This window comes from Enoplosus armatus, chromosome 21 (assembly GCF_043641665.1).
Source record: "Enoplosus armatus isolate fEnoArm2 chromosome 21, fEnoArm2.hap1, whole genome shotgun sequence".
Classification (NCBI taxonomy): Eukaryota; Metazoa; Chordata; class Actinopteri; order Centrarchiformes; family Enoplosidae; genus Enoplosus; species Enoplosus armatus.
This window is the reverse complement of record NC_092200.1, coordinates 4,076,055-4,097,832: the sequence shown is the minus strand read 5'-3', so window position 1 is coordinate 4,097,832 and position 21,778 is coordinate 4,076,055. Positions and strand designations below refer to the sequence as shown.

The window sequence follows — 21,778 nt, the reverse complement described above, 5'->3', positions numbered from 1 at the left end:
GGTAGCGAACAAAATAATGAGACTGTGCAAACAAGTAACCAAAATAAAAAGAAAAGGAGCCAGTTAAAGTGGTTCATCTGATCACGATGGTTCCTACAAGCCGTCCTGTAGAGGTAGTCTGGGCTCCTCCAACTCGAAGAAGAGACCCCAGGGTAGACCCAGAACACAATGGAGGGATTATGTATGCCATCTAACCTGGCAATACACTTCAGGATCACCCATGAAGAGCAGAAAACATGACTCGGGAGACGCACCCCTGGGGTACATGGCTTAACTTGCTGCCACTGTGGCTAAATCCGGCTAAGGGGCAGAAAACTGATGGATGAAATGTATTCAACATACAGATAAAACACCAGTACAGTCCCACTTTCTACATGTGTTCTGCACTGCTGGTGCACTGCTCAAACTAAACAGGAATACACTGATTAGTTCCAGGGGATGAAATAATCAATAACTACATTGGCTGCTGTCATGGGACAATACTGCAGCAGTGTAGATGCAGTATGGAGATTGTGACAGCATCTCTCACTGTTGTGTAATCTCATAGCCAAAGCAAGTGAGCTTTACTGCTGTGCTTCAAATGGGATTAAGGAATCATTCGTCACCATGTTGGATTTGTCTTCCACTTCTTGATGGTTGACGTGGGTGGATTTAGGAGGATCATGCATCATTTTGAGAGTATTTTCTTGAGGCTTAATTTTTGTGCTGGATGATTTTCTTCCAGTAGCCAAACCGTACACCAGAATTTGATTTTACATGGGGAAATATGGCCGAAACGAAGACCATACAAGTTGGAAGCTGCAACAATGCACGTATTACTTTATAAAAATCTTGTTTAATGCAGCTTTAAAAAGGTCTCTTTCTATAGCTCCTCACACTGCGCTACACAAATGCACACACAACGGGAGCTTTATGTGTGACAGGTAAAGTGAGGTCTGGACCGGGGTAAAAGGGGCTGAGCGGTAAGCGGAGCGCATTCTTGTGTTTCATCCAACATTCATCTTGGGGATTAGGGTTGACCGTCTCTCAGTGAGGCGGACCAGCTTCTTCTCGGCCGGTGGTCTTACAGAGTACTGGCCGCTTAATGTATGATAATGTATACAGTGGAAATCTATTACTGAAATACGCTGACTTTTGGTGTAAATCTGCTCTTTGATCAACTTTCTCTTCTGTGAAAGGAAGGTCACTTGTAGTAAATGCAAACAGTTTATAGACGATATGAAATTTAGTCAAATGGCATATATACACATCATGCACCGGATGTAAATCAAATACACACTGAGAACAATGACCTGTCCAACAATGTTCAACTTTTAAGAGCAATGGAGGATCTAAAGTATTAATCTTTTGTTATTTTGTGCCGTAAATAGCCGCAATTTGACACAAACATCTTAGTTCTGAGTATGACTTGGAAAAACAGTAGAAGTTTGCCAGGAAAGACTGGTTTAAAGGCAGAACTGCTGTAGGTTTCACAAGGGGTTAAAAGGTCCAAGTGTGACTCCAGCAGACCGTGGAAGAGGAGCATATAACGACTTCCTAACAACAACAGTGTAATTGTAGCATCCAGGAGGGTGGGGGTCGTTGCAGGTCAGGACAGAATAAGCTTATAGTGTCATGATTTATGCCCATGATGTTTAGCGTTTTTAAATATCTTATTTCTAAACATGAGTGGGCTGACCGTCTTTGGTGAAGACTGGGCATTTCATGTTGCAAATGAATAACTTTATATCACACCTGCTATACCTTTCATACTGCTCCCATGTCGAGTTACACTCAAAGAATCATTTCTTTCTACTAAAACTGGGCAAAAACACAGGTTAACACTGACTTCAGAAATCTATTTGGCTCAATATTATAGGAATTCAAACTGCCCCTGCAGATTTAAAGTTGTTTTGCTGCGAGTCTGGACCAGTGATTCAAAGCTGTGGAGTGTGCCCATATAAGCCAACACTGGACAGGACTGGGGTCACTGATAAGGGTCTTTTTTCTCCATGCCCATACAAGCTGGCAGGTCCAAGGCTGCAGAGAGCCAAAGGCCAAATAGTTTAGACGGTTAGGTCAGTAGAGCCAAGTATTCCTCCTGTCCGTCTCACCCGAAACACTCATGTACACTCATACACCGCCGCCAGCTCCCTGCTTCTTCAGAATTCTTATCTTCCATCTTAATATGGGGCACCAGCTTGGCAGCGTCGGCAAGAGAACAGGATCACCTTTGTAAAGCAGAATATTTGCCATGTTTTTTGTTTTTTTATTTTTCACTTAAAGCCCCTCAGGTCACTTTTGACCACAATATCGCAGTTACATGCATTTGTGAGGTGCACGTTTTTGCTATTTAAAAACGAACAAGAAGAGTTGAAACTTGTTCACTGCTACTTTCAGAATACAGCACAGTTACTGCAGTTAAAAACATATTGGTCTGATTAGACCAGCCAAAAACAGCTATGGGAGCTCTAGTGTTTCCAAAAAGTCGTCATGCCAAATTTGGAGTTTGCTGATTCAAGAACTGCAAATCCTCCCTAGTTGGAATGAGTTGGTATGCAGCTTACAGAGTGACACTAGGGGACCAAATACAACAAAAGATGTTCTTTCTAGAACATCCGGTTTTGCATCGTTAATAATCTTCCTCCTGATGCTGAGTTCACTGCAGAGGTTCCTCTTATTACTCTGAAGGAAAAGAGCCTTAAATGACAGTAAAAGGTATTCAGACTCACAGGTGAAGTGGCACACCTCAGAGTAGCATATAAATAAAAGCCACATAAAAGGAGGGCTTGACTCAATCAAACCATTGTTTTAGTCCTTAAGCTTGAATTTTTTACCTTTTGGATCTGTCAATATATAAAAGTGATGCCTAATAGTGTTTAAATGTTTTGAAAGCAATTCTCCCTTACTCTTTCATCAACCCTTGCTTCCTTACACTGGCTACAAGTTGCTTTTAGAATTGATTTTAAGTTATTACTGATCTCTTACAAAGCCCTGAGAGGCCTAGCCCCAAGTTATTTATCAGATCTTTTATTGCCTTATTATTATTATTTTTACTCTGCCTTGAAGTTAATTGAAGCAACTGGAGGCTGGTGATAAAAGCGGATGTCCACAGGGGTCAGAAGTCAGGGCTCTGCGTGTAAACGGCACATTGTTTCGGCTTACCCCAAGCTGTGTTTAACCAGCTGTAGAAACTGCTCTCTGACCAAAGTGTCAGAGGAATGATGGGCTGACTAAAGGAAAAAAACAAAAAACTCTGCCGCCACCATGTCCAGCCTTCAACGCAGAGCGTTTGGAGAGAACTAAGAAGAAAACTTTATTACTTCATCATGGAAAAGGTGGGAAAAAGATGAATTGGTGATTTCTCAATTGCAGTTAATGTGATGAATTAGCAGTAAGGTGCAAGAGAGAAAGGGTGATAATGTGATGGGAATGATAGAAGCAATCAATCGATCATCAATTAAATGACCCAAAAGAGAGGATCGTGCGAAACGTCTTTCCCACTTGATCAAGAAAACAACCGGGACCCTCTGATGTGGCTATGATTTGTCATGGCTCCTGCCAGAAGAGGAAAAAAAGGAGGAGGAGAAAAGGAATAGAAAAATGCAGACTGCTTGAGTGAGAAAGAAAGAGAGCGAGACAGGGGAATAAAAAAAAAGAGAAAAAGAGCGAGAAAAACTATAACTGTAGCAAATGTGCAAAGGTGCAACTGAAGAATCAACATCTGCAACTGAACATCACACTGTGACCTTTTCATCTTCATCCATATCAGCTCCTCAAGCCATAAAGAAATCCCTTAAGATCCTCTTTCCTTCTTTTCCAGTGATGAATGCCAAGGCTTTGCTGTCAGGAAAAGGTTTGGCATGTTTGTATTCATCACATAGGAGATGCTCATGTAGCTTATCCAAACTGTTCCTACAGAGGGAAGGTGGAGGGGAGGGGGGTGTCTGAATGATACCATCTGCTTTGGCTCTCTAGTGCGAGTTGTTCACTACAGTTTGAAGAGTGGGCCATTGGCCAATCCGCTCGCAGTCCAGTCCATTCACTGACTCAAGTGTGGCCGCTTCCGTGGCGCCGGTTGACCGTCACTGTTTAAAGAGTCTTGACCAGCCTGGCTGACCCGGATGACAATGACCTGGATGACCTGCGCTCAATATGCTCATTTCAAGTTTAAAATGATGTTTATTCAGTAGATATATGCACTCTATTCATAGAGCAGCCACTGCAGTATGTGATGGTTACAAAAGGTTCCTCATAGAGACAAGGGCAGAGACAGTGTGTTTGTCCTAAAAGTGTTGAAAGATCATCATCTTGTATCTTGCAAATATGTAGATGCATCATATGTAGGAAAATACTTTCATTTTGGGGAGTAAATTATAGAGTTTGTTGGCACCGATGAACTGGAATGCCAGGTCTTATCGCCCAACATCAATGCCAACCGCACAAAAGGACTTGTGGCTTACTTTAAGGCCTGTGTTGGGTTATGTTATGGGTTGTGCTTTGAACCTCTACTTACTGTGACAACTTTCAGCTCAGTTTTGGTCATCTTATCACATACAGCTCCTATTGCCAAGAGTTATACTTTGTCTTCTCTGAGGCCTGGTCAGGAACTGTTGAAGCTTTGAGTTATTGTACGTGATACTGAACTGATACAAACTAAAAGTAATTCAGCCTATAGCTGCTTCACAAAATACTTTTCATTAGCTGTAGTAAACACAGGTAGGTCTTTTGAGGAAAAGACCTCTTGGGCAGAGGGAGAGAACGGTTTTGCATTTCAGGAACCGAGGGCAAACATTTCTTGGAATAAATAAAAGACCAACTATTACCTGCTACCCAGGTGGAGTTTTCTCTACCATTTCTTTCTGATAGTGCTATGTTTCTTTTATGCTGCTCGACTGCCAAGTGATCTCCTGAGAAGCACAGTGAAAAAACACCACCGCAATTACTCCTTATCACCAAACCTACTGCCAAACTGGTAAGCAAAATGCTGCTTCAAACAACCTCTGAGCAAATCACGGAACTGAGTCTTCTGGCATCCCAACTGTCTGAAAATGCATTGGTCAATTAGTTGCTTTATTGGGTCAAAATGCAGTCCAGGTTCACTCCGTGGAGGAAATGACCCCAATCCTTGACCCCAGTGTCCTACAGCAACTGACAACACTCAGCAGCTGTTAGCATCATTTGTCAGGCCAAAACCAGGTCAAGCTCATTGGCTTGTTATTCTAACTTGAAATTCCTCTCGTCTAGTGCTTGGAGTGGTGTGGCCAAAACAAAGGCAGAGCCTTTTTAGGAGGTGGACAGTTTATTTAATATGTTGCTTATGGAGTGGCTGAATTATCCTTGTCAGGGAAGTTGGACATGGGGTGGTACTAAATGTCTCGGCAAACTGAGAAAAGTATGCAAATTGGTCTAATCTGCAGGGTTTAGACAGTGCAGTGTGTGTTGAACTTGGCCTGCATTTGACATGCGAGATGAAGAGGATAAGTGGCAATAAGAGAGGGAGAAAGAGAAAACATTGAGCCTAGATTGAAAGGAAAGAGCACATTAAGAGAAATACACAATACAGAGCGCAAGATAAGAACAGAGAGTGGGTGAAAGATTCACAACCCTTATTAAAGGCAATAACAATCACTCTGAATGGGTAAACACTTCGACCTGCCAGCTCTTAGTCATCCTTTCAATACCCGATTAAAGTTTTACAATATGAACAGCTACATTGCTTATACCACATGTTCCTCTTCGCCTCTCTTCTCAACTTCTGATTCAAAGAGGAGCCAAAGGTTCGGTTGATTTAAAACAAACGCAACAGACGTGTCAGCTTCATGACCAAGATCCCAACAGGGCCATTTCTTATAATGTGCACGATAATGGTCCAGCTCCTTAGGACCCCCAAAGGCTGTGATGTCTCTGCTCCATCTGCTGCTCCGCATGACTGAAACATCTGCACTGTTTTTACAGTCAAAGCTAGTAGCTTCCAACATGATTTTATTTGCCATATTCACACTGTGACTATATTAACTCCACGGAGAACATCTTTGTCTTGTGTATTTCCACAATGTCAATTCATCCATGAAAAACTTGCATTGTGTTTAGCTTTGAAGTGACGCCATGGGTTGTTGGCTGCGAGGTCTTCACTTCACTTCAACTGTTACAGCAACATTTTTACAGCAAAGATGAAACAAAGTGAGTAAATGCCATTATTTTGTTATTACTGGCTCAAACACCTCGCACTGTTGAGCATAAATTTTAAAGTGAGTGGCAGACATGGAAAGAAGCCATGAGGCTTGCCTTGTGAGTGCTGTCTCTTCTTTATTTGATGTTGTACAGCAAAGATAGAGTCCTGAAGGCTGACCACACAGTGAATTTTAATATGCAACATCACAACTAAGTGAGCACTGGATCCAGCTAGTCTTACCAATAGCCCCCCAAGTACTGAAGACTATGGTGGTAGTCAGCAAACCTCACATGAAGCTACAGGATCAGCTACTTTAGAAGGGCATGGACTCCATTTTTTGGCTTAATTTATTGTCTGTAAAATGTCAGAAAATGGCCGCTGCACGTTTCTAGATCCTGAGATGTCTATTTCCATTGTGTGTTATGTCAGTTAAAAAAAAACAAAGCCAGAACCTTCAAATAATTGGCATTTTCTTTTGATAGAACTTAAAGACAATTAATTGCTCATTGAAATTGCTGTCAAGATAATTTTTCTAATGATCAGTCATTCAATTGATAAATAGTTTAAAAATTTATTATTTCAGAGCAAATTGAGACACTATGGTTTGAAAATTGATGGACACAGAAAAGACTATGAAAACAGGTACGTTTTAGATTCACCCAAACTCTCAAACGATGCAGAAGCAATTACAAAAAAGGCCAAACTCTAGTCATAGTGAAATCTAATCTAATGTCATCCTTGTCTTTCATTAAATTAACTGACAATATTGGTTCAACCAAACTTCATACAGCTCCTGAGTGGAAACGATAGTTTCATCGCCCCTAAAACTGCATGCTGCTGCATGTGCACAATGTGCATCAGTCATGAAACTGGAAAGTAAGCAGTTATTCTTTACTCCTGGAGACTACACACACAAAGTAACAACCTCTTCTCTCTAATAATGAATGGTCTCCGTGATCTCCAGAATGAGCAGTTTGATTTATAGAGCCATTGTTAAGGTAACCTAATCCAGAAGCAAATGTTACGACTCAACCTTGGTTCAGCCAGTCTAAAGATGGATGTCTGCAGGCACATGTGTACAAAAGTGTGCGAGTTCTTGCATGGATGTAAAGATTTCCACATTTAGAAGCTGGCCTCTCTCCTTGCTAAACAGTCATCCCATAACAGAGAGGATTGCACATAGCTGTTAGACTCCATAAAAATCCTCAACAAGTACCCGCTGGCACCCTGACAGGCTCTTTGATCCTGAACATATGACCTGGAGTTCATTTCCTCAGCCAGGAGATAAACTGACAGCATGACGATCTCATCCTCTACGCACAAAGTATCTCAAAGCAGATAGTCAGGATTTGCTTGTGAAGTTTAAGTTTCAAGATTTCTGATATAATTTATCAAGAACTGAAAATGACATCAGCTGGTGCTTTAGTTTTTGAGATATTAGAAGATGAAGTTGTCGACTTTATTCCGTTTGTTTAATTGTAAGCCGTTGCTCTAAATAATCACAGGTGCGTTCAAACTGTTTATCCAAACTCATTCATGAAACAGTGAACTGTACTGTATATAAATGTGATTTCTCAAAGTAAATTGGTTCCAGCCCCTCGTCCTTGTACTGACAATGCATACAAATTGCTAACAAATGCTGAAAAACCAAAACACCTGTTGGGATAGTTTGGGACATGTGGTCGTCCATCCCAAACGGTAAGAAATAATCAAGACGCTGCTTCTATCTGATTATGCAGATCTTATTCTGGAATGCTTTGATGTAAACATGTTTATGTTTCCGTGCGTTTCTTTGCCAGTGTGGGGGACTTTGGGGACAGCGATGCACCACACACAATCGTTTTTTCACAGTGGAAGACGACTTATTCTGCGTCTAGGATGCCAGAAACATTCTCAAAATGTTTTATGGTAGAGAAGGAGACAGATGTTGACATCTTATAGCCATCAGTTAATCATGCTTACAGGTTGGGCAAACCAAACAAACTGCATTGAGGATCGTAGAACACAAGAGAATTGTATCTGCACTATCGGTATGATTACACTTTTGGGCATAATAAATCCAATTCATAGTTTCAAGACAGCTTCTTTAGTTATGGTTGACTGCTGCTGTTCAACGAACATGGAAAAAATGTCTTTCTGAAACCACAATCCTTTCCCATCATAAAGTAGGGGAGACCTCAGTCATAACCCTGACAAACACCATGTTACCCTCAACTTCAGAGCTCCAGGGTTACAAGACAAGCCAAGGCTGTAATAATAATCATAATAATAATAATGATACTGCCTATCCCCCTTTTCTTGTTCCAAACCATTACATCTACATTGCATCATCTGTTGGAAACTTCACAGGAAGCTCCTCAGTAGACTTCATCTCATACAACACATTGAGGATGGGGTAGGGGTGAGCCGTCAGGTTTGCAATCTTGCCATCAAAAACATGTCTTTAAGAGTGAGACAAAAGAAGGATAACGTTACAGAGTTAGCTACTAAAATACATGTGACATTTCCAGATGGCCAACATAAAGCTCGTCTTTCAGAATTAACGATACAGCCTGCTAGATTTATTTGAAGATACCTGCACCCAAGAAGTTTTTACATTTATAACTCAACATGTCTTCAATTTGATTTAAGTATCCCCTCTTTTTAAACCACAAATCCTGTGTTTTTGTCCTCAAAATCCACAAACTGACAAATGTCTGAGGTTTCTCTCTAGTTGCCCACAACCAACAAGAGAAAACTACTTCCTCTCAGCGGCTCTGGCTGACAGGAGGTGACTTTAATTGCTACAGTCTTTGGAAATGATTCCCTCACTCCACAGGTACAGAGTTCATCTGAAATATATCAGCTTCCAAGTCTTCCTCTGTTGTGTTCTGCAAAGGCAAAAGAAGGAAAGGGAAAATATCAAAACAAAAGATAAAGCTTTCTGCCAAAATTGGAGCTCATGCCACGAGTGTTCGCAGTCAGGTTATGCTCAGTAATGCATCAAAAGGCAAAGCGATTTCCCAGTTGGTGTTATTTGCTGAGAGGAAATTGGGCCAGAGTTCATGTTTCGTATCTGCTGCCAGTGGGAGAGTTATCAAATCCAGGGTTGCCTGCAGAAGTCAGAAGTCTCCTCAGGCAACCACAACATCACATTAAATTGGTTCTTTTCCCCTTGGCCATGTTGCCAGGTTTGACTCAGCTGTTAAGAGTTTGCTGATGAGGGAATACAAAGGGCATTGTTCAAATAGAAAGAGACAAAAGTTTTTCTTGAAATCCGATTTAGGAGTTGATTGATTGATTGATTGGCAGGAACTTAATGGAAATTGTGTTTTTTGCTCTCAATTTCGTATAGAACTAGATCATGCATCTATAAAAACATTTCACCAGTACAGTATCAGCCATTTCTAAAGGTGTCAAGATTCTGGTATGATTACATACATACATACATACATACATACATACATGGAAGAGGCATTTTACATGTGTAAGAGAGGATATCAGAGCAGAGAACTATTCGACTATAAAAATCGAGGATGCCAAAAAGGAAATTGTTCAGCAGTGATTGATTAAGACATACAACATAATAGAATCCACTAGTTAAAAACTGTGTCTCCCTACTAGAGAAACCACAGACAACATTTACCAGCATCTCACTGTTTCACTGCAGTTAATTTCAGGTTGTGCTTGCCAGATACATACTTCTAACCACCATGATTTTCCATTAAACCTACTGACTTCAGCTCCCCCACATTGTTTCATAGTTTCATTCAGCGTTTATGGGTTCTTTTGGGAAGGCAAATTACCTCTTACAAAGGACCACTTATGCTAAATAAACAGAAAAATTCAGTGGATTATGTCATTCCAATATAGTTGCAGCTAGACTACTGACAGAAACTGTGTTTTACTGCTCATTATGAACAAATGGATGACCCGTTGCTCTGTTAAATAGCATTTGTTCTTAAATCCCACTGTTTCCTGGTGTTGCCATGACTCAGGGTTCACTGACCGAATTGGAAAGAAGCTGCTGAAACATGGAAGCAAGGAAATTGCATTTTTGGGAGGACAAGGGCTAAATAAGGACTGACCTTTGCTCTAATGTCTGTGGGAGGTTGGAGAACAGATCTGTTTTTCTGTTTCTCTCTACACTTTAATAGAAGAGGCCACTGAAAGGTTTGAAGGTTTGAGTACCACACAAGGGTGGTCTTACAAAAACTGTCCGTCTGGTCCAAATTGGATAATTAATTTCTCCCAATAAAGTAGTTATCTTAGTTAATCTAAAAGCCTGACCAAATTATACACATACATTTCCAGTGTAATAAAAACATAAGGACTTTCAGGGGCTGAATAGGTGTTGAACTAACTCTCAAATTTGAAAACCTTTTGGAAAATGGATCCATTTTTCTGTCTACTCTGGTCTAAAAAGGCTGCTGAAAACGTTAAGGGCCTGAGCACCAGACTGGGATGTCTGATGATGCCTGAGGGACGGACTGATGACAGCATTGTTCCACCAAGGCCAGAAGAAGAAGAAGAGCTCTCTGCTCTCATTTAGAATAATATTTGAGTTTCAGCCACTAGAAATCTAAAATTGTTCCTACAACTTCAAATGCTACCATAGCTTTAGCAAATACCTTAATACAGCAATTTTTTCAACAATAAACTTTTCAAAAGTCCTCAGTTACACTTAAGTCTGGCTGTTCAATGTCATGCTTGCCATCAATAACAATTTGTTCTGAACAACCTTCTTTTGATTTGTTACAGCTACATGATTGAAGTGGATCCCCAAAGGCAGGGTTAGTGCAGTGTTCATCCAATTAAGCTGCAGATTACAGTTTAGTTAAACATTTCTTGGAATCAATGACAGAAGACGAGAACCACGTTTTCAAGCACATTTGTTTTCTAACTAGAGATTTCTGACAGAAACCTGAAGCTGTAGCTAAAGTTCCTATTTCATGCTTTGTCATCTGGCAAAGACATACACTTGCTCTGCTCAACTAGTCAACGAGTGTTTGAGAAACCAACGCCAGTCCGATGATATCTCTTCCATTTTACTGCCTGATTTAACATTTAGCAACAAAAGTGTGCCAGAAGCATCCACAAAGCTTTGAGGTTAAATAAACCCATTTTAAAGTAATCAACGTGGCTGATTATTGCTGCACTGTTTTGCTTGTCAACTTTAGTACACAAACCTGGTTCTCATTTTAAATTGGGCAGCTACCAAATGTGAAACTCTATTAAGAAAAGGCTGAACAGAAATGGACCAACATACTTTTACCTCCAACATAAGGATGATAATACAGTTTGCAAGACACATTCGTATGTCTTATCTTTTTGTTATCTCTACTTCAACTTTCACACTCATCTTCTCTACTTCAAAGTCACATTTTGTTTCCTTGGAGAGCATATATAAAGAGGGAAATAATCTACCTCACATATCTGGCCACTTTGGTCATTTAAAGTGTTTCAGATTCATTGAAGGCAGTACTGTACTACAGGCTGAAGTGGGACCAACTCCAGTAAGGATAAAAAGACAGCAGAGAAAAGAAAAACACCCAAAACTCTGACTCTCACACACATTGAAGCTGTTTGGATGGATATTTAGGATCCCTTCGGGGAACTCTTGTGAGCTGTTTTGACCATTTCAATAAGTTTTTAATTGCAGACTATTGAAGAGTATAATTACAGAGACATCAACAACTTAGGACACGTCATGACCTTATGATGCTGGATACAAGACAAACACATTCCATATTCCAACATACATCAACCACAGCCATGTGAAACAAATCTAATCTATTACAAGCCCACCACTTACAGAGCTTCAACAAGTGAGGACACCAGCCACTCGATGTTTGACTTCATTTCTGTGACCACACAAACTTGAGGTTACGTTTGCAGCCCTCTTGAGTTCAGCTTTATCAGCTCGCAAAAGTTAGTTGAATCTGAATCTGTACACAATGTCTAGCAGCGAATCCAAATTTGCAGTGATTAGCTGCCTGTTGCAACAACAGCAGCGATGATGACGAACTACATTCAACAAGTCAACACTGCTGCAAACGGTGTGAACTCTGAATTAGAAGCCACAACCCTTCTCCAGCCAATTAAGAACTTTTCTTTAATGTCGATGATATATCTCTATCTTTTCTATATTTAGTAGTCTATGCTCTTAGACGGTAAGAGAAGGGCAAACTGACAGTGGGGTAATCTACAGTAACAGTAATATAGTTGGATCTAATAAAAGAAGAAGCACATTTACCACAACTGGGGGTTTTCTTTGTTTTTTCTGGTGGAAAGATGCCACATACTTACGGTTTTGCAGTGGTGGGAGTGAGAGTCTACTACATGCACAAACATAAACACTGGTAGTGCTAATGAGAGGCCAACAGCAGAAACGGCAGCTAAGAACTAACCGCAAACCAAATGAGAAATTGACTGATTTTCACAGTTATTATTTCCTGCTTGAATCACAGCAGAATAAACAGCACTCAGCTGGGTTACAAGCTAAGAAAACGAATGGTCAAATGAATAAATCAAAGAATAACGAGATGAGGAGAGAGACAGGTGATTCATTAACAAGAATATGAGAAAAATAAACAGAAAAAGGATCAAATCAGGCCATAAAACACAAAAGGAAAAAGAAAGAAAGTAAGAAGGAAGTCACAAAAAAAGGCACAAACTTAAAGAGAGCTGGCCAGAAGGAGAAAGAGACAGATGTTTGCTGATGTTTACTAGCCAGTGGTGGTGAAACATTAAGGTAAACTGAGATCAAACCATTAATTAGATTTGTGGTGGGATTTTCAGGAAGTGGGTCGACAGTGTGCTCAAAAACAACGCAGCTGTAGACCAGCTGAGCGCACACACACATGCCACAAAACCACCGCCAACTCCACCACTAATCCCACCACCCACTGGGGAGCAATCAGGATCCACGCTGCAGATGCTCTTCGGGGAATGTTTGTCACTCTTTTGTTATCTTCACATTGATCTCTCCGTTCATTACGCTTCAAGCTGCCAAAGAAAGACGCCCATCCCTCAGCAATTACAACGAAGTTCACCAGAAAAACTTACATCACACAAGCACCTCATAATTCCAATAGGAATCAAGCAGGTGGTCTTCAGACTGCAAACATCTTCCAACTTTTAACGAAAGATACAAAAGAGTTTCTGTGGTGAAAAGTTTAAACTCGAGACTTTCTTTGAAGTCTGCTGATTCGGTTTGCTGATGACCAGAAGTCATCCATCAGCTAGACAGGAGACAAAACCAGAGCCATAAAGGTTCAAGGTTGGGAACACATAGCAGTGACACTGCTGAGCCCTGACCTGGTGTAACCTTGTGGGGGAGCGTCAAGTGTGAGCACAGATCCATTATTTTGTCCCAGTTTTATTAAAAGTGAACCTATGATTTTATATTCACTAAGCAACATCAAAGATAAACACCTAGATAAACTTGCCTGCGTCTTACACTTTAAGGAAGAACTTTACTAGCCCTCACAGAGCCCTGGCCTCAACCCCATCAAACATCTTTGCCTTAAAGAGGGAGCAAAACATCCTCATCTTCAACACCAACATCCTGGTTTAGAGGCAACAGACTGATCAAACAAGCAGAGATCAGCGAGCGAAAGGAGTGTAAAAGTAAAAAAGAAGCCTTCATAAATCTGTTCCCACTGACTGTCATTAGAGGAGGCTTCCTCCTGCAGCGCAAACACAGACACACAAGTAGAAATACGCTGCACACACCTACATCTACACACATACCCATATACAAGCATGGATACATGTACATTAACAGCTTCACATCATTATCAATACAGAATTCTAGTTTAACAATGATTTAGGTAAATTAGGGGCACTGAAATCCTCATTTTTTTACATGCATGCATGTTTTAGACCCACACACATCTGCACTCCATGACCTCATTAGACACTCAGATGCTCCGTTGCTGTATGACAGGATATGTCCTCTCTCTCTCTCTGTCTCTGTGGTCTCCACACAGCTGAACAGACACCTGCTTGTTTCAACTCTATCTTTCCGCCCTGACAGACAATTTCCAGACTGTTAGAAATTCCATGTTTTCACCCATCGAGCTTCTGTGGTGCAAAAGGCAGGAAGCCGGCCGCTCCCAGAAAAATAAACACACTAATTCAGGGCCACTTTACATTATCATGAATTGCAGTTTTGATGCACCTCTAATCCCTTCTGATGGCAACCTTACTGCATGAGAGCACTATTTCCTACAGGAATGCAGGAGGACTCATAAGTTATATCATGTGTCACATTTTATTCTGTAAAATGTCCTCACAGTACACAGGATGTTCTGTGGTTCAGTCACAGCCGTGCCCTGTACAGCTGTAGCCATGTTCCAACACTCAGCCACCCTGCGTCACATTTACAGTTGCATTCACTCGAACCTTCAACAGCCACAGTCTATTAATGGCCATTGAACAGCTCTACATTAGCAAGTGGCAGTTAGGAGCGTTGCTCAAGAGCGCTTCATCAGTGGATGTTGAGGGGATAGAAAGTGTTTCTCTTTCACCAGCTGGTCTGCAACTTATAATTTACTCTCCTCTGGTCACAGGCCTGCTCCCCTCGGCTTTATTGTCTAAACGCACTGTTAGAAACCCAATCGCAACGTCTGCTGCAGAGTCGAGCAACAAGGGACCTCGACCTATGACCTATGTGTGGATGCTCAACATTGTTATCTGTTAAGGAAGTCTGGCCACAGCTGAAACACGACACAAGTAACGCATCAAAACCGAGGCTTGGAGAATACCTACATCTTTTGCAGAGGCATGCAGTCAGTCAGACAAAAATAAAGGAATAGCTAAAACATTCATTCACAAAAAGGAAGCCATCATGACTCCATCAAAGGGAGTGTCGATCCCTCAGGTTTTATGCATGTTCAGTTTTGCCACCATACAGAAAGAAAGCACAAACTGTATGACGGCTTGTAAGGTGGCAGCTGAAAGGCATCCATGCAATCACATCATAATCTGTCCATGTATGAAAGGCAATACAAAAGGGCAGAAAAAGGGATACATATACGAAAACATAAAGATAAAAACTGATATATAGATGCATCACAGTTTGGAAAACAGCAAGAAAGGAGTCAACATGCTGTTCAGTTTGATCTGCATCCGACCAACATGCAAATGAAGGCCAAGGGGGGAAAAACAAACTGTCGACCACATCAAACAAAGCGTTCAGGACATTTGGCATGAAAGCTCTCTGACGGCCAAAGCTTTGATTTCAATGAGTGACGACTGATGTTCGGATAAGCACCTATTTGCGAGGTATGTTATCTAAAGAATTCAAACTTGTTCACAACAATACACCATCAAAATTTCCCACTGAAAAAAACAAACCATTGTGATTTATTTCACTGATGTGATCATTACAAATCCACTTGTACGGTTTTACTGAAAGAGGACAGACGTTAATAAACTAAGAGTTCAAAGGACGGAGGTCAAAGTGACATTTGGCGTCACACCTTTACCCTCCCACACAGAATCCATCCTGTACTTATCACATCCTGTATTTGTCCGCAGGGTTCATGCTTTGAACAAAGTCATCCATCTCAACCAGCGCCGTCTGTGCTCACACTTTGTCCACGACTCAGAAGAGCGGCTTGTTTTGTCCAGGACAAATTTAGCTATTCCTGTTTACCCTCCAGGACAGCGCACATGTTTTTGGTTTAGGGTTTGTTTTAGATTATTTGCAGATACAACGGTCGAGGCCCAGAGACTGTGGAGCAGCTTTCCTCTTCCAGTTAGGTCAGCAGAATCCATAGTCACTTACAACATTTGACAGTGGTTCTTCTACTGCTTTTACATCTTCTCCTGTTCCATTTTGAAAGTTGTTCATTCAAGGAGTTTCTCTCATCTCTTCATCAAAAAGATTTTTTTTAAAAACAAACAAATCTACAAAACTCACTGGGAGGAAGTCGCAAAAACAACAAAGTGCATCAATTATGAGTGAAAGAAACTAATTAGGAGCCAGATGAAGATAATAACAGCTGTCATATTGGCTCAAATCTGGCAGCTAGTGGGAGCAAACAGGAATAATCTGAGATGCGGAGACATGTGCAACACACACAGCCCGCGGTACATCTTGAATCAGTTTAGAGCTTGCTGACACATGAAACTGAAAACAGCAACACGAAGGGCTCATGTCACTTTCCCAAGAACATACAAAGAAATAGGAATACAGTTGATTGAGAGAGGATAAAATTATGAATCTGTTCAAATTTGGGAGAATCAGGGCTTTGAATGTTTCAAGTTTTAAGGATTTTATAACCAACACGACAACTGTATTCTCCCTGGGACATTTTCTGTTCAGTTTTTACTGTTTGACGGCAAGATATGACGCGCTTTTGTCCCTAGTAACAGCAGATACAATGGACAAATAGTTTTAAGCTAAGCTCTAGCCTTGCTTGCCTCGAGTGGAACTGGTTAGAGAGGCTGCCCAAGGTCTGACCCACCAACGGCCCCGTCCAAAAGTCCCGATCACCTGTGATTCATGTTGCCAAACGCTAAAACAGTTCACTCATTGCATGAGATAACAGCAGAACAGAATCGATTTTGTATTATGGTTTTTGTATCCAACAGTTAATTACTTTTCATGAGAATCTGCTAAATGTCTAAAATGTAAGCTTTATGTCATTACCTCATAATATGAGGAAGCCATTATCATTCTATTAACACTCATACAGCCCACATTGGAGATGCAGAGTATAAACACACATCTGCATGGCCAAAGAAACATCTGGCCACTTCTGCCTTGTCCAACCTTGAGTTAGTCATCAGGATCTCTCCATTGGTCGTTTTTTTTAAACTGGTGACAGCTTTGGTGCTCAGTGCTCATTGTTGTGATCTGCCTTGTTATCATGTGTTTCAAACACAAACTGTAAAAACTTTCATGAACTGGATACAAGTTGACTCACTTCTTCACTTACATCATGTGGTGGATGGAAACAAACTGGACATTCATTTATAGGAAAATGCCACAGACTTTTAAAAGTCTCCAGTTCTGCGTTTGCTTTTTCTTGCTCATTCATGAAATCATTGTTGGACCGGACTGAGAATCTTACTGCTCTAGAGTTGAACACTTACAATTACACTTTTAATCAAAACCTGTCCAGATGACCTACGTCAAACTGAAGCCAAACCAGGGTCTCATCAAGCCAGAATCCAGACCAAATGGATGTTGAAGTGTTACTGCTGCCATTTTTTGCAATGATTTTCATTGACTTTGGTGGTTTATGGTGGATTTTGGATTAAAAGATTAAATAAACAGCATATTTGTGTGGGGGGAAAAAAAGGTAAATAAAAGCTGTACCAGAAACCTGGCTTTCTGTCTCTATTTCCTGTTGTGTTTTATTGTCTCTCTCTATTTTTGTATAACTGCCATCTACAATATTTGTCAATTTTTTCCCCCCAGCTTTTGTTTAGACACAGAAGAGAAACAGTCTGTATCCCGTCTTTTGCTTAGAAATGAGCTTTCTTTCCCTAATGGTTTCCAGAATTTGGAAACAGAAATGTAAAGTCACAGCAGCAGCTAAGCCAGCACTTCCGAATTCAAATCAGAAATGCACACAAACACCAAGACAGTATTCATAATATGATACGTGTGGAACTGTTTAATAACACAAACATGTTGCAGCCATTGTTGATAATGACTAACCACTGCAGTAATTATTCTTGATCTAGAAAAGAGTGAGTCACAGGGTTTTGTGATCAATCCCACCATCTAGTATAAAAACATCGCATTCATAAATCAACAGAGACGCTGTTGGCAAACTACTTTCAGTCAAGTTGACAATTACATAAGACCAAAGTATTGCTCCCTTTATTCATATTACACATTTTAAAAAACACTGGGTTGAAGGAAAGTTTTTAAATCTGGTTTTGAGATGCCACTACAGTATATTCTGCCATGGAGTTTCCTCCCTGCATAAAAAGAAGCACCGAAACCTGCACTGAATTTCTGGTTTGGTTCGGGACCAGTGGTGATGTAAAGGGTGGTGAGGTTGGGCTTGTTTGTGACAAGAAGATGATGAACTCAAACCCAACAACAGCAAACACACTCAGTTGACCTTCCCTGAACAAACAACTGATAAAAAGAAGAAAATAATGAGCCCTGCCTTTGATAGTAGACCAGACTTTGTTTAACTTTAAAGTCAGATAAAGTGGTGTCAGTTTGTTTTTAGTTTGTTTTTTTTACAAGTCCATCTATGACTCAAGCGTTCTGGTTCATCAAATGTGCTCCGGGTATAAATCTGTTAAAGTCATAGTTCACCCCGTTTATGGTCTCTAAGGACTCGCACCATAATCGCCTTCGTCATTCACTTTGTCACCCTTGTCATCATCATCATGGCCCCAATAAAAGCATCACAACCAGATTCTCTAACACTAACGTCATCAGCCACATCATCTCATTCATTATCCCTAATAGCCGACTGTGTCCTGGGCATTCACGCTGCTCCATCGAGATAATTAAAGACATTATTATTTGTGAATAATTAGCATGTGTCCAGCAGATGGAGAGCAACATGAGTGAGTTGCATGAGTGCATGCGTGTGTTCTTTTCGTGGGTGTGGTATGTAGACACATGCAGGCATGTGCAAGCGTACGTGTGTGTGTGTATATATGTCAAAGCAGCTTATAACCAATGAGTTAGAGTTTTATTATTCCTTTGTAGAGTGGAAAACATGACTACAGCAAAACAAAGGCTCTACTGAAGAGTACTGATGCCTGTTGTTGGTTTGTTTACTTGTTTATGTAGTTTTTAAACACACTCCACTCCAATGACTACATATTTGTTCATTCATTCACTCATTTATCCATTTTTTGCATACAAGTTTCTTTATCTAGCATTCATTCATTCATTCATGTACTCAATTATTTAACCATTAAATCTATTAATTCATTCTTTTGCTTCGTCATGGATCTGTTGATACCTACCATCCATGCAGTTGTCGTGTATATATTCTTTTCTCTCATTATTTCGATAAATCGTTTTGAAGTCAATAATTTATTCATTCATTTATCCATTAATAAATGCCTCTGATTAACTTATCAACTTAATTCATTAATCGATTCACTATCTCTTAAGGTGCCCATATATACAACACCAAGCCTACATAGCGTTTACCAAACACTGCTGATTTGGACTTTTTTCTGTCAAATTCAAAATGTGAGACAACACTGATCTTCCATTCATAGAAATGATTTTGTTCTGGCAGCTCTCAGCTCTGCTGCATCCACCTACAAACATTAGTTCACACGAGAAACATGCACAGCTGGAAGCAGCAGCATGTACTATTTCACTGCAAGGAAACGGATTATATCAGCTTTATTTCAACAATCGTGCACAGAAATGTGAATGTTGCCACGGCGACAGCTCTGTTTAGAAGAATATTTACAGCGTGCAGCCTGGAAATATTTGTCCCTAGTGCTCTCTCTCTCTGGCAAGTGAGCCAGCATGCACACACTTCTTTTTTCCTCCTCTTGAAAAAGTGAATCATGACAGAGGATTATGAATGTGGCAAAAGCACAAACAGCCTGAGAATAGAGCCTCTGGCTCAGCCGGCCTCTGCAGGATCTACAGTGGAGGAAACTGGACCATGAAATCACACTTTAAAAACTTTTCTTTAGTCGGACATCAACCCGAACTCCACCCACCTCCTCACACACATCAATGGTCAAGTTCTGCTGTGTTGCAAACATTTCTACAACTTCTTTTGAGTCAAAACGCCTTCCTACAAGATCACATTTCACTTCATGTCATAATTAGCGACATGTTTTATTGCAAAGCGGTTGCACTTTAGCCACCAGCAGCCAAAGTGGTGTTTAATCCAAAATGTCAGACTCTAACAATTAATCTCCGTGGGGCCACATTAGCTAAAGAGACCTCCTAATTATTTGAGTGGGCTCAGACAAAGCTGCTTTTGTGACATGGAGGTCCTTGTGGTGATCATAGGTCAGGATATCCACACACACAGACACACAGACACACACACACACACACACACACACACGGCTGCAAATGCCAATCTGGATTCCAGCATAGTGACGACAGCAGTGATGACATATCAGCCCGTCTCAAGGCCAAGATTAAAACTAATAAAATGAAGCTCTCAGACATAATTGACAATGACCTTCATCTCTGACAAGCACTTTCCAACACACACACACACACACACACACACACACTCAAACATCAGTAGCATTACATCATCTTCACTACCTTAATTATGCGGTGCTACTGATTGCAGAGCCTGTCTGTCAATGTGCACGTTGTGAGGTTTTGCCTGTTTCCAATAGCAATGGAAAAGAAAATCTGCAGTTCTTTCAGCACTAATTGGGAACATGTTGAAGAGTCCTGATTGATCCATTCATCATGGAGAAAATCTGGATTTAAGCTGCGAAAACAGTGTGCAAAGACAGCGACACACTGCACAGGGGCTCTGAGAAATATATCAGTCAAGATATAATTGGAACCATCGTACAGCACAGAAGCCAGCAGGTATCCCCCTTATGGGCTCTGATGTCATGAAGTTCATCTAAAAACAGTGGTTCCCCAAAGGTCCCGAAGTTTCAAATGAGTTTGGGGAACTCAACGTTTCCCCTCACCACACTGTTGCCACCCTACTTCCAGTATAAACAGTGTTATGACTTTGGACCCAGTCCAATCCAACATTAAGCATCCTGTGGGATGTAGTGATCTTATCAAATGGGGGTCTAATGCAAATATGCCCTCAAAACATACTCAAAGTCCCTTAAGACTTTCCCATGGTCTTTATTATATAGGCACTTTAATTTTCTACATGCGAGTAAAGAGCCAAAATGATTTGCAGTGAGAGGAAATTAAAATGATATTGCTGCAATATATGGACTTAAATGTGTGTCTGTGCTTCTAAATATTGGCTTCATACAGAACTTGGCTTGCCTTTCTGAACATTAATCAATTAAGTTAATAATGTCCTAAACTATCTGAGCATTCATACGATCACCCAATAATAGCATATAAATCTTGTTGTAGTTTAGCTGTTTAGCATGCTTTAAGCATCTTTCTCAAAGTAATATCATCCTGAGCCTCAGCGTAACGCATTCAGTTTCACCATTCATAATCAGAGAATGAAAACTCATGAGCCAGCAGAAAAAAAACACTTCAGCAGTACGCAAATGGACAGACTGAGCGTACATACCGTCCAGCAGCTGATAGGCAGAGGAGCGACGGCAGCAGAACCGGAGGACCAGTAGAAATAATCCAAAGAACCAGGGAGGAATGCTGTATAAAGGACAGAAGCGAAGAGTTGGAAAACTGACAAAACAACTTCTTCATAGAAAAAAACAGTGCCTTTCATTTACCGTGAAGTCATCTTCGGTGACGGCGAGCTTAGATCCAAACTAAAGTTGTCCTGTTCATGTGTGATAGCCTTGGTAAGAGAGAGAGAGATGGAGCCCACTCTGCCTCTCTCACTCACTCCAAACTAAAAGCCTCTCACTCTCCTCCTCCTCCTCCTCCTCTCTCTTGCTCGCCCTCTCTCTCTCTCTGGTTCACAGTCAAACAAAGGCAGCTTCAGTGCATCAGAGTCTAGGGGCCTTCGCAAAGCTGAAACCCGACTCCTCGTGTCTCTCTCTACG

General features: G+C 40.8%; 1 protein-coding gene across 1 annotated transcript in view; it reads right to left on the bottom strand.

Annotated features, from left to right (window-relative positions):
• LOC139304098 (collagen alpha-1(XVIII) chain-like) overlaps positions 1-21,525 on the bottom strand; it is a 54,173-nt gene extending 32,648 nt beyond the window's left edge. Inside the window, exons 1-2 of the mRNA XM_070927940.1 lie at positions 21,503-21,525; positions 21,340-21,422 (exon numbers count right to left, since the gene is read on the bottom strand). Of these exons, the coding sequence (XP_070784041.1) occupies positions 21,340-21,422; positions 21,503-21,513 (94 nt within the window). The 5' untranslated portion in view covers positions 21,514-21,525. The remainder of the gene's footprint in view (positions 1-21,339; positions 21,423-21,502) is intronic.
• Positions 21,526-21,778: the final 253 nt, after the last annotated feature.